Below are 13,087 nucleotides of genomic sequence, written 5' to 3'. Positions count from 1 at the left end.
ACTTGAGAAGAAAATACTTCAAACTGACACAAACTGTGTCCCCAAGCTTTGGAAACACTGTTTTGGAATATTTACCAACAATCAGTGCAAAAATCTTTATTTTTGTGTAGAGAGTTTTCACAAGTAATAATTTAAATAAATAAAAAGTAAAGTAAATAATTAACAACAACAGACATTCAAATGTATTTTCCATATGTATATATATGGTTTCTGAAACCTAAAAAAAAATGTCTTTGGGAAAACACAAAGAAAAAGCTTCAGTTTCCCAGAAAGCTTCTTCAGCGGAATAATGTTTCTCCCCTTCAGACTCTCCCTGACAATCCGCTTTGAGGATGAGTTTCTGAGGCTGTTTTTCCTGGGTGACCCAGTTAACCTGGCAAAATGTTATTTAAGAACCTACCACACACAACCACCCGAAACACAGCACAGTTAAAGCAGATAATAAGATTATTATATATTTTTTATTCAAAAGATATAGAAGACGTAATGTCAGCCTACCTTTGGATTTTTTGTTCCTGTAGCTATAGTACTGAAATGAGTGTATGGTACTTTAAATTATTCGATTGATGCCATTACATAAATGTCACATGATTTACCAGAAGAACATAGCACTTGTACTGTGGGTTTCCTCTATATTTTAAAGGTATCTTGCTGTCATTGTCCTTTGCCTAGGGCTTTGGCATGCTTTAATCCATTTACCTGAAAAAGTATACCATTAGCTTCTAGTAGCCTATAAGAATATTTACCATTATGGTATTACCATGTCTGTCTAGGACAAAAATCAATGGATGCTATATACAACTTAGAGGAAAACCATGATACCATGAAAAACCTTTATTAGGTTGATGTCAATATAACATGATGTATTCATATTGTGGTCTGTGTTAGTAGTGAACCTTAATGAAGTTCCAATTCATAGCTATATTACACAATGTGCATTTTAAAATACAAATAGCCTTTGTATTACTTTTCCCCCCCTTTAAAAAAAAACAGTCCATACTATGCCGGCTCTAAGAAAAGAAGACTTTATTTATAATATATTTATACTTGTACACAAGTAAAATAAAATGCATATCTATATATACTGCAATCTCAGTGAACAAATAGACAGCATTCTTTAGCAAATGCTACCCGTAACCACGGTGTGACAGAAAAAAAAGAGAGAAAGAGAATAAACATCTTTTTCTTGAACTGTAATATTTATAAACAGAAGAACCAAAAAAACAGCATTGAACAAATGCATCACTTTTTGCAAACAAAAATAAAAATAATTTCTGTCTTGTCTTCAGGTTTAAGCAGTTCTCAAAACCCGGACACATTCTTGGTTTAATAAGCATCTATGCGTTCCCTTTTCCATTTGCTTTGTCATCAATAGTCTGTCATGTCACTGTCTTTGCAGCATAAGCCTTGAAAGGGAAGGGAAGAGGGGCTTTTTAGAAGTGCAGTTCAGACACAGTACATAGAACAGAAACAATTTGGGCACCAATTAATTATATACATTAGATTTGATGTATTCTATAAAGGCATCCAGTTTTATGTTTTGTTTTGTCGTTTTGTTTTGTCGAACAAAGCTTCTTTTTGATTTTTAGTTTTTCTTAGGATCTACAGTATGTCCCTTTTGATTCTCTCTCTATCAGTTTGTGGAGGTCACTGCAGGTTCTATGAAATTGTCATCAGCAAGAAAATACGAGAGCTGCTTCTCAAGTCCTAGCAGATCGTTAAAGAGAACCAGATAGCGGGCAGGAAGAGAAGGTTCAGTGCCCGAGATGTGGAACCATTGCCTTTGAGACACTGGGCATCTGGTTTGGGCTTTTTTGAGCACTTCTTTCTCTTCTTTGAGGGCGCTGTTGAAGGTTCCATATTGTCAATGAAGTCTGGTTTCAATTTCCCCAAAGGCGCGTCCAGAGTATCAGAGAAGGTTCTAGCAGGGTCGTCTTTCTGTCTCTGTATGTTATGAGTGCCATTCTTGGTGGGGTCTACTTCCAGGAACTTGGTCTTGGAGATGTTTTCTTTGTCCTTGAGTGGGTTGTTTGTGATCTGTCGACTGTTGTAAGAAGAGGGATCTGGGAGGCCCTTGCTGGATATAATGGAGGATTTGTCACTCTCTTGCTGGCAGCACCTAGGAGTGCCATCTGTTAACGGTGTCTCGGTCGTGGGCAGCTTTCCCGATCGGGTCTTGGTGCTAAAGATGCTGGTTCGGACTTGCTGCGAATAATCTGTGCAGCCTTCAAGGTCACTGGCCTTCAACCTCTTGAGATCTTTGCCAGCCAGATTCGATGGAACATGGCACTCCAGCTCAGAGCTTGAGCCTTTAAATCGCTTAAACCAATCCCATAAAGACCGGGCCCTGCAGTCACAGATCCATTGGTTCCCGTTGAGACGGAGGTACTGTAGTGACACCAAGGGGTCCATAGTTTCCCCCGTGAGCACAGTCAAATTGTTATTGAACAAGTAAAAGGTTGTCAACTTCCCCAAGTCGTGGAAAGCCCTCCGGTGCACAAAGGACACCCGGTTCTGATGTAACAGTAGGCGGTCCAGATTGATCATACCACGCAACATGTTCTCCGACACCGTTTTGATTTTGTTGCTGTGGAGAAAGAGATAGGTCAGGTTGGCCAAGTCTAGGAAAGTGTCATCATGCAGAGTTAACAAGTTGTTGTCCTGGAGATACAGGTATTGTAGGGAAAACAGTCCTCGGAAAACCCCAACGGGCAAATCAGACAAGCCGCACCTATGCAAGTGCAAGGTGTGCAGTCTTGACAGGCCTCGGAAGGCAGTGGGGCTGATAATCCTCATGTTGCTGTTGTCTCCAATGTCCAGCTGCTCTAGCCTCTCCAGCCCGTAAAATGCGCCAGCCTCAATGTGGCTGATGTTGTTGGAGTAGAGCCAAAGCACAGTCAGGTTGTGGCAAGAGCTGAAGCTGGTCGACTTCACCACCGTCAACTTGTTATTCTGGAGGAATATCCGTTGGCTGCGAATGGGTATCTCTGTTGGGATTGAGGACAGTCCCTGCTGTTGGCATGCCACCGTGGTCCTGGGCTCACTGTAACACACACAGACCCCTGGACAGCACTCAACCTGGGGTATGGAGTTCAGCCATAGCACCAAGAATAAGAGTCTGCTTCCTGGAAAAGAAAGGAAAGAGAAGACTAGATCAGAGTTGAACCGCAGTGCTAAAACCACACCAACAATCCTGCCTACCATTGGATTTCAAATGCTTAGCTGCCATTTTGGGTGAAATATTATTGCACCTGAAATGGAAATTATTTAGATGAGGACTCTTGTTATATTGTAAACGTTCACAAGGGGTCACACTACATGATTTCAAGCCTGATTTGAGCCCGATTTGGCCCTCACGACAAATCGTCACTGATCGTCCCCGCCGCCGATGGTCGTGTAGTGTGAGACGGGCTGTGATGCGATCGATTGCCCTCCGATCCGATCGTAAGCTATTCGGAGCCGCTACGATTTTATTAAACATGTTTAATATTTACGACTCGATCGCCACCGATCATGGAGAGTGACATGACCAGCAGCCAATGAGAGCTGAGCTGACTGAAGAAGAGAAAAGAAACAGGAAGAATAAACATGACAGGAGAATAAGATTTTCATACGTATTTATTAAAAACTACCAATGGTTGTTTTGGGGCACGTTATTTTAAAATACTATACGCTTTTTGTGTTTGTCCACACAGACGAACACAAACAACAACAGTGGCTTGTGGTCGCGTTCTTTCCGCAGTTGTGCACAGATCTACAGAAATCCACTGACCCCATTGGTGGAGCAGCGCAGATCTGCGCTACACAAACGTGACCTGTAAATGTCCACGTCCGTGTTTGTTTACTTTCTCGCTGTCTGGATCACACGTGTTTCTGCGAGATTTGGAGGCTGTGACACAGATCACCACGACAAGGATTTCAGATCAGTCATTTAGTGTGTGTCTCCTGTACTTAAGCGATCGGGTAGTGTGTGCTCCTTCACGACGCAAAAGACACAAATTCGGTGCAAAATAGTCGTTAAGTGTGAGCTGCCCACTGTTCACAAAATCAGGTCGGATTGTAGAAATCATGTAGTGTGACCCCAGCATTAGCCATTGGGTTAATGAAAATGAGAATCTGTTTTCATTTGACTTAGCTTGCTAAATAAATGTTTTAAAATAAAAACCATTATTATATATGTGAAGACTGCATTGGTAACTTATTTTGGGACAAATTTATTTAGTTTTTTAAAATAATTTTCATAGACTTGTAAAAACAGCAGAAAGTTGGAGAAAAAAAAAAGCAAAAACAATAGTTCACTTCTTTTGCAATGGCTTCTTCTTAGAACTGGAAACATAATTAAAATAAAGGGGGAAGAAAACGCCTGAAGGAAATTATCACATTTTATTTTTATTTAATTTCTGCAAAAGTTTAATTACCACCTTTAAGGTTGTGTTGTGGTTTGTGCGAAAAAGTAACCAAACAGTGTTAACATATGCTTGTTAAATAACTGAGGAAGAGAGTTGTGCTGTGTGTGATTTTACAGAGCTCTGGGTGTGCTGCAATGGGAATTGCAGGAAAGGATGTTTAAAAATATCTCCTGTTCCCATTCGATAACACTTTTAGAAATGCTTATTAATTGGAAAAGATACAAAAAGTCTGCAGCTTCCATCTTTTTTCCTTAAAATCTTTGTGACGGTTAGCTGATATGAATGCAAGATTATAGCTGTTATTTGGGCAGTTTGATGATTTGTAAAATGCACTGTAGCGTCTCTCTCTGTAGTGGTACAGTCTGCCTTTTAAGGAGGCCAAACTACCCATGATGCCCAGGGAGTCATTTCTCTTCACTGCTGATGTAGGTGTACAGCAGTAGATGAGAGAAAGCTCTACGGGATGCCTGTTAAATTAAACATGGGTGGGTTTCCAGGGCAAAATCAGCCGAGTTATTAGAGCAAATTGAAATAATCACACATACATAATGCTAGGGATTGACATTTAGCCTATCGTATGAGATAAGTTGGATGTTATGCTTCAGGAGAGTATAGTGTAGATCCAGGGGGGTTTAGATACACAGCTCAAGGGAGATGTACAGTTGTAGCATAGCTATAATTGTTTAGCACAACAGAATGGTAATGCAAAGGAGATGCAGCTCCATACTAAGATATAGATGTATATTAAGATATTATTTTGCCTATTTGTCAGACAGAGATACTAGTTATTTTTCTCCAATTACTCGAAAAGCAAATCTATTTACCTGCAAATGTATATTTCCCTAAACCAGTCCACAACAATACAAAAATACAGAGCACAATCATAAAATGTGTTGCAACAGGAATGAAGTGAGTTGATACAGCAAAGACACAGTCTTAGTTTCCTATGAACACACATTTTCATGGCAAACATTTCTGAGTGGAAGCTTTCACGCAAAGGGCATTCGTGTAGTCAAAGAAACTCTGATTATCAAGCCAGACAAATCCTTGACAGAGTGACATTCATTGACTTGCAGATTGGCCATTGTTTTTGTTTTCTATAAAGCCGGAAAAGTCAGGGAACAGTCACCAGATCAGGGGGCCTTATACAGAGAAATGAGGAATAGCAGCCAGTCCTGTATATGTATATCCCTTGATGCCTGAATATGTTGTTGTCATTTATTTTCGTTATTATTTTACAAAAGAAAATTGCAGGATGCACTTCACAACCCCACACCCTTTCAACCCCTATACCTCTGTTGCATATAAAGAAATAATGAAATAAGAAATAAAAATCTAACTGGATTTACTGTGGATAATCCAGAGGGATGATACATCTCTCTCTCTTTTTTTTTGGTTCCCAGGGCCGAATACCTTGAGGTTCATCCTTTTCTTTTTTTTGAAGGTTTAAATCAAGATAAAGGACGTAAGAGCTCTATTTAAGGAGACCTGGAGTATCATAAATCAGTTGAGTAATTAATGCAGTAAAAAGTGGCTTCAGTTTGACATTAAATTAATTCTACGTGTTGTGCAACCGCTGCCAGAAATAGTTTGTGAATGTTTCGCATTTTATTCCTAGGATGTTGCTTCGTCAGTCTGGTGGTTTATACATATCTACTTGTACAACTTAATTAAACAATAGATTGTGTGTACCCCCTGTCTATCTAGCTGTCTTGCAAACTGCCAAGATCGAACATCGAACAGATGCAGATAAAGGGTTGAATGCATAAGGAAAATGCACAAAACAAGCAGAAAAGGCATTCATTTTAACTATTCAATCAATTTAGAGATTGCCATGACTTCAGCTAAAAAATATTGTGGTTTTAAAGCTTTTCAATGAGTATTATTTTCTGTCAAATGCCTCGTCTACCTTTCCATTGACAGCCTCGACAGCACGCACAGTTCACTCGAGAGAGGGGTTAGTGGGACCGCAACGGAAGCTGTGACAGATGTTTGACATGACACTTTACTCCGTTAATGGTATGAGAAGACCAGTGTCGGTACAGATGGCGTGTGTGTGTTCTACAATCATGTCGCAGTTTGTACGCTCGCTATAAATACTTAGAAGACCTTCAACTGATGAGGCACTACGCATAGCCTTGTATTCCCGTGGATAAATATACCCAGCTTGACTGCCAACACCGTGAGAGTCTCCTTAATTCATCAGCTCACCACTCTCAAGGCCCAACACCTCTCTGAGAAGGGAAACATCCTCCAACCGAGAGAGCCCAACCCTGTGATAACCAGCGTAAGCTTCTGCTGCGTATTTTTTCAGCTCTCAATCCGGCTGAACAGAGATGGGATACCATTTCTCATTTTTCACTAAGCATTAGTAAGCTGACATTTTCATTTTTTTTATGTTGGCAAGGATGGCCTTTTATGAAACTCAACCCAAAGGAGAAATTGGAGGAGCGAACAACATCATCAGATTTCCAGATGAACACATTTAGTGGCAACTGTAATACCTCCCATCAGTTTTTCCCCCCAAACTCAAATTATATAAGGCTGGCACTGTTGCTAGTTAAACATCCAACACTTGCTTGGTGTGATAATATGCCTTCCTAACATGTTCCCTGCATCTTTCACTTTGGAGGAGCTCATATATAGATGTGTAAAACTGGCAGGGTTTGGACCACTGCAGATAGATACAAATATCTTTACTGTGCCTTGAGAGAGAGAACGTTGATGTTAGGCAACTGAATACATGTCAAGCTCTGACGTTTCACCTTTAGACATCCGTGCTTGGTGTAATAACATTGTAATAACAATTAGCATAATTTCCTTGTAATAACAATGAGTGTACCTACATCATTCTGCCATAGCTACGCATTGATCCTGATGGGCACTTGGCTCAGCCCGCGCAGTCTTTGTTTGACCTCCTCCACATTCTCCACATTGAGTAAAATCCATCTCCAGTATGCTTTCTCACCCCATCCGCTGTGAATGTAGAAGCCAGTTAAGTGCTTCCTAAGGGTCCCGGTCTAATTAATGCAGGATGGCATGTCTGGGAGTCATCCCAGGGTCGAAACATGACTATCCTCACACTGCTTTCTCCATATGCTCTCGTTTTGTTTATGGAACCTGATTTCCCCACATGATCCGCAAAGCCGATGCTGTTCCTGAACCAAGTTTTGGCTGTTTTTCTCTAGTGAGGTGGTGGATAAACCCATTTTTAATCTGCCTGGCTCATTCTCCAACTTTTTTTTTTTAATTTACTTAGTTTTTTTGTCAGTTCATACAACTACTGCCTCTTCCCCAATGCCGCTGTTATAAGCTTTCCACAAACAATGTTGCACCGTTATTATTTGCTGAATTGATTTTTGTTCCCCCCCCCAAAAAAAAAAAAAAAAACACGTCGGCAAACTAACACACATCTATCTGTGTTTCGATTTAACCTTTCATGCTCAACCCTAGAAAAAATTTAAAAACTCCCTTAGGAAGGATCGGGTTTCAGCAGCAAACCAGATAATGAGCGTTTACTGTCATGCTTAGGTGAGCTTTAATTCTCTCTCATTCTGTTTTATTTTTTATCTGTTTTCATTTCTTTATCATATCAACTCATTTATTTGTCAGAGCATTACATACGATACAGTATCAATGAAACTCCTGAACCTTGAGGAGTACTGTACTGATTATCCTAGCTGCATGCTTCAACAATCACACACACGTTTCATGTGTGTATATATATATATATATATATATATATATATATATATATATATATATATATATATATATATATGTATGTTAAGATCCTGAATGTATCTGTAATATGTAATTAAATTGGCTTGGCAATATGCAACAGCCCTAACATGCACAGAATCACACGTATCCATCTCAGCTGAGGTTTGTTGAAGTATATAGAAATGGAAGCATTACTTCACCTCCATTTTCCCTGTCGTTTTCCATAAGATAGAGGCCTCTTCCGATTTACTTCAGCCTGTCTCTCGCTTCCAGTGAAATTTACTCCACTGCATAAAAGGATAAGCTCTGAAGTGTTTAGTGAACCTGTACTTTTCCATTTCAGCATCTCAGTGAAGCCATTGATTTGAAAGGACCTGCTACACGCCGGGCGCCGCGGCTTCAGAGGCTCTGTTCTCCTCCAAAGTGCATTACTCTGTTGCGCATTATTTAATGGGGCTGAGAATTTAGGACAGTGTGTCTCTCTCGGAAACGGGGTGGGTTGTTGTTGTTGTCCCCTAAGACCGAATCATCTACAAACTCAAGGCCCGTATGAATTGTATTTAGACCACATTGCTCATAGTGAATTTAAACAAAGCATTTTAAATGGCAAGAGAGCAAAAGATGTGAATGCAATGCCACAAAATATATTGATCTTAATTGTCAGTTTACCCATGTAATTACACCCTGTTGTGTTAAAACACTGATACACAAAATGAAATATACCAGGCATATGAATACATTTCTCTGGACGCCGTGTACAGCTTTTTCAGATACATGGTTATTACACATTTACATATTAAGTCAAATGCATCTTTTAATACCAATTTCTCAAAAAGTGTTATTTATAGGTGACCTAAAAAAGAGAATTGCACATTCTGTTGTTTGTAACTTCAACGTGAATCGGGGGTCGGAAGTATGAATGGCATCTCCTGCTTCACAAATTCTAAATTATACCCCCCCACACACTGCACCTAGGTATCTTTAGTGTACACCCCTTGAACTTCCTACTCCCTAACCCTCCCATCTTGCTCCAAACCCGTACAAGTACACCCACACACCTTTTCAGAAGAGACATGCCAAATACAATTTGTTCTCTTCGCCTCAAGTTCAACATTCAAATGCTGCTCTAAATTCCACACCGGTCTTTTATAAATACATATACTGTAGGAAATGGGCTCTTACCAGTTTTGCTGCTTTTCAGAACAACTAATCCCTGTGGACACAATCTGTATATGCGATTCTAATTTATAGTTCATTTGTATATACAGAATGACTCATATACGAGAGTACAGGTATTTAAAACAATGTAGAAATGTAGAAAGTCTTGGCTGTGTTTAGGTTTTTGAGAGTCAGCAGTGACACAAATGTATGCACATATCTTATCAATTAAGCAGTCAATTAAATGAAAGACCGACCATTACAGATAAAGAAAAAAAGGAACACCGAGCCCGTTGATATGGTAGAAAGGAAAAATGTCTTGCATACAGACGAGGAGACAATTAGCAAATGAGCTGTGGAGGGATCAGATTCTGTCTGCCTCCCATCTGACACTGTGCCTCGGCGAACAGATGGCTCATAAATAACTGAAGAAACCAGTAAAGTGAGTGACAAAAAGAGTGCAAATTCACAACTTTACAAGAGCATAGCCTTCAGATCAGCTTTATTTATACCACAGGTCATAGAAATTACCCAGCCAAGGAAAGTAAGCTGGAGAAGGCACATACATAAGGAACCGCACGTTGAAGGTGGTAAGAGTGGCTGCCAGGCAATTTCAACTGCAACTAAATAAGGGGGTGGCACTGTCTTTTAGCCTATCTTCTGTTCATCGTATTATTCCCCTATGGTTTTAAATAGAAGATCGGGAATTAATTCCAGTTTATTCAGGATAATACATGAGCAGCCATGGAATGAATGGATCATACAGTCACATGCCTTTAAGTGTACATTTCTGAATTCAAATTTTTCAGATGTCTGTTGAACTGATGCAACCATTTAAGTGATGCTGTTCTGTTTGACATCACTGGACTGTATGTTTTGCCTGTAGTTCTTCTGTAAGTTTGACTGAACAATATGTCTCTTCTTCCATCTAATTAATTTTGTCCTGGTGTGAGAGCTTTCCCCTGATAAATGTGCCAGCTGTGAATCTTGCTGTTGGTAAGGGCGATTAAAACCACAGGCATTTGTTCACTTTTGAAGAAGTCCCTAGCCTGTTGTATTGTAGATGGAGCCCGTATAATTAATCTGTTGCAGAAGCATTTATAAAATGTCCATTTCATATTTTGTATTTTGTGCCTTACTGGTATATGAACAAATGAAATACATTTGAAAAATGTCCTACCACTGCAAATTATACGAAGTACATTTTAATTCAATTAAATATACTTTACACTACTTTTATGAGAATATATTTGAGAATTTAATTGTCGGAAAAAGTAAGTTAAGATGATAAGACGGCAGAAAACTGAATTTAACGGCTGATTTCACTCTTGTGTAACAGGTTTGTACTATGGCTGACAAAGTTGCAAACTGGTCTCTCATCCACTGAGATTGAATTATGACAAACCAGTAGTCGTGTCCCCACGCACTGCACAGAGAACGAAGGGAAAACAAGCTTTTTTGGCAAGGAACAATGTTTTCTCAGTGGTGGAACTCAAAGACTCAAATGCATCAAAAATAAATGACTTGGAAAACACTTACACCTCTTTTTTTGTGTTAAGTAAGTTAAAATGTGAGTGCATGTTGCTCTAGAGCTTGAAAATACATGCTCCTCTTTTTTATCTACATTAATAACCTCCCTTTATCCTCTGTGGATTCTTCACATCTTTATGCATATGTGAGAGAGAATGGAATCCAGAACAGACGAGCATAGAATAACTCTTGTATAACGATTGTCAGAGATATAACTGATGTACAACGATGTGTCAGTAATATAACTGATGTATAACGATGTGTCAGTGATGATCATTTCATACAGGGAAAAATTGGAAGAGGTCTGAAAAGTCTGTTCACACTAATGATGGTAAAGGTAGTTTGAAATAACAAAGAAATTAATCTCAAAGTGACTTGACATAATTCTGAGGATTGTTTCCTGCGTCAGCTGGATAATAATGGCTGCTCTGTATGTAAATGTGCAATTTGCACACCTCTGCCTTACTTGTGCTACCTAGCACAAGATTAAACAAATGTCGTACATCTTTTGTTCTTCTCTCCATTTACCATTTTAATAAGGCTGCTGTAATCTAATTATTTTAGGCAAATCAAACATTACTTTGATGAATTACATGCGAGTTTTTGTGTGAGTCAGTTCTGTGTGAAACGGCACCAGATTGTGTTTTCCTTTCAGTTGCGCAGTGATTGAAAGCAGATAAAACGCTGAGATGAATGTGTCCGTAACTAGGGCTGGGCTTGATTGGCAACCACAAAGCAATGGTCTCTGCTAAAGACCCAGATCTGCACTAGTCTGTGCTTTAATTACTTGTTTATGTTCTGAACAACGTGAACAATAAATGCTGGTTCTTATTCATACTCAACCATTGCGTAGATACTGTGTTCAGTCTGAATGGATTCCTACACAATGTTTTGAGTGATATGCCTGTCTCACATGGGTAACTTGAAAATAAAGCAGGAACAGTCAGAAAAAGTGCAGGGACAAGTGACTACACTGCAGTGTTATTGTGCGGACTAATTAAATATGATGCCTCGTTACCAACAGAATATGCTCATTTATGACACATAAGGATGACTTGTAACCAGTGATTTCAAAATCAACTCTACTGGCTTAATGGGATAGTTTACAGTGGAATCAACATGATAATTCGGTAAATATTTTAAGAAAGTGAACTTAATTGGTGGGAAACCTGTCTTGACTGTATATATGTAATGACATTATGTATTTATTTCAGATAATGTCATTTCATCCAGATTAGGAGATCCCCCAAAATAAGATAAAAGCTAACACTTACGGTATATGTATTTACTGTTCTTATAGATGGGACTTTCAGAAAAAGAGCGCAAACAAGAATAATAGCTAGTCAGACAGCTGACAGGCCAAGTGAAACATCTATACCTTAAAAGAAGCACTTAGAGACATTCAATAGAAAGATACCCATTCGTGTGCATGGGTGATGGGTGACAATGCACAACCATCACTGTAATCCGAAGGCCAAACTACTGTTTTTAATAAGTTCTTGGATAACATCCTATCATTTGATGAGTGACAGAAGTGTTCATTTTAACAAAGCAAGGACCAAGGTTCATCTGGATTTAAATTGTTTTACAACTTAGTTTTTAGTTTAAGGAATATGTTTAATTCATTACATTGTTCTTCCATTGCAATATGTTTCTTTTAAATGAATATAAGAATGCAATTCCCGCTATTACATTGCAAATTACTTATTTTGCTTAGTTATATTCTAGTGGAAAAAATACAATTTTGTCTTTGACTGCAATATGGAGTAAATTGATACTGTGACCAAATATATTCTAATGGGAAAAGGCTGGTTTTGAAATAAAACAACTTTCCAATGATCTTTAGGAAATTAGTTTGGTAAACAGTTTCCGCATCGGTGTAAGTATGTTCATTCGATATCCACCACAGAGCATCTCGCAAATACAGTTGGGAAAATGAAAATTTCATCTTTATAGGGAAAAGGACTGTGCTTATAACATCCTTGAATACATTTCAGACCTTTGCAGTATGTCCATACAATTTGCCGTATTTGGTTGTCATTTGGTTTTACATGGTTGTCATAGATATCAAATTTTTAAATAAATACAGTTTACAGTATGTACCTTTACATGTAGAATTATTATACCAGTTTTGGAGAGTGCAGAGGATTGAATAAACTGCTACTAATTATAAATTATTCAAATACGCTTTGAATCCAAACCTAGAAATTCTATCGGTTGTCCTGCCATGGGATACCTTTCTGTTTGACATATACTCTCTTTAACGT

At 38.8% G+C, this 13,087-nt stretch overlaps 1 protein-coding gene across 1 annotated transcript in view; it reads right to left on the bottom strand.

Moving 5' to 3' along the window:
- Positions 1-1,009: 1,009 nt before the first annotated feature.
- rtn4r (reticulon 4 receptor) overlaps positions 1,010-13,087 on the bottom strand; it is a 42,103-nt gene continuing 30,025 nt past the window's right edge. Inside the window, exon 2 of the mRNA XM_066689765.1 lies at positions 1,010-3,125. Within this exon, the coding sequence (XP_066545862.1) occupies positions 1,708-3,125 (1,418 nt within the window). The 3' untranslated portion in view covers positions 1,010-1,707. The remainder of the gene's footprint in view (positions 3,126-13,087) is intronic.

The sequence above is a fragment of the Amia ocellicauda genome, chromosome 17, assembly GCF_036373705.1.
Source record: "Amia ocellicauda isolate fAmiCal2 chromosome 17, fAmiCal2.hap1, whole genome shotgun sequence".
In the NCBI taxonomy this organism is placed as follows: domain Eukaryota; kingdom Metazoa; phylum Chordata; class Actinopteri; order Amiiformes; family Amiidae; genus Amia; species Amia ocellicauda.
Note: the sequence above shows the minus strand (reverse complement) of the source record. Positions and strands in the feature narration are given on the sequence as shown.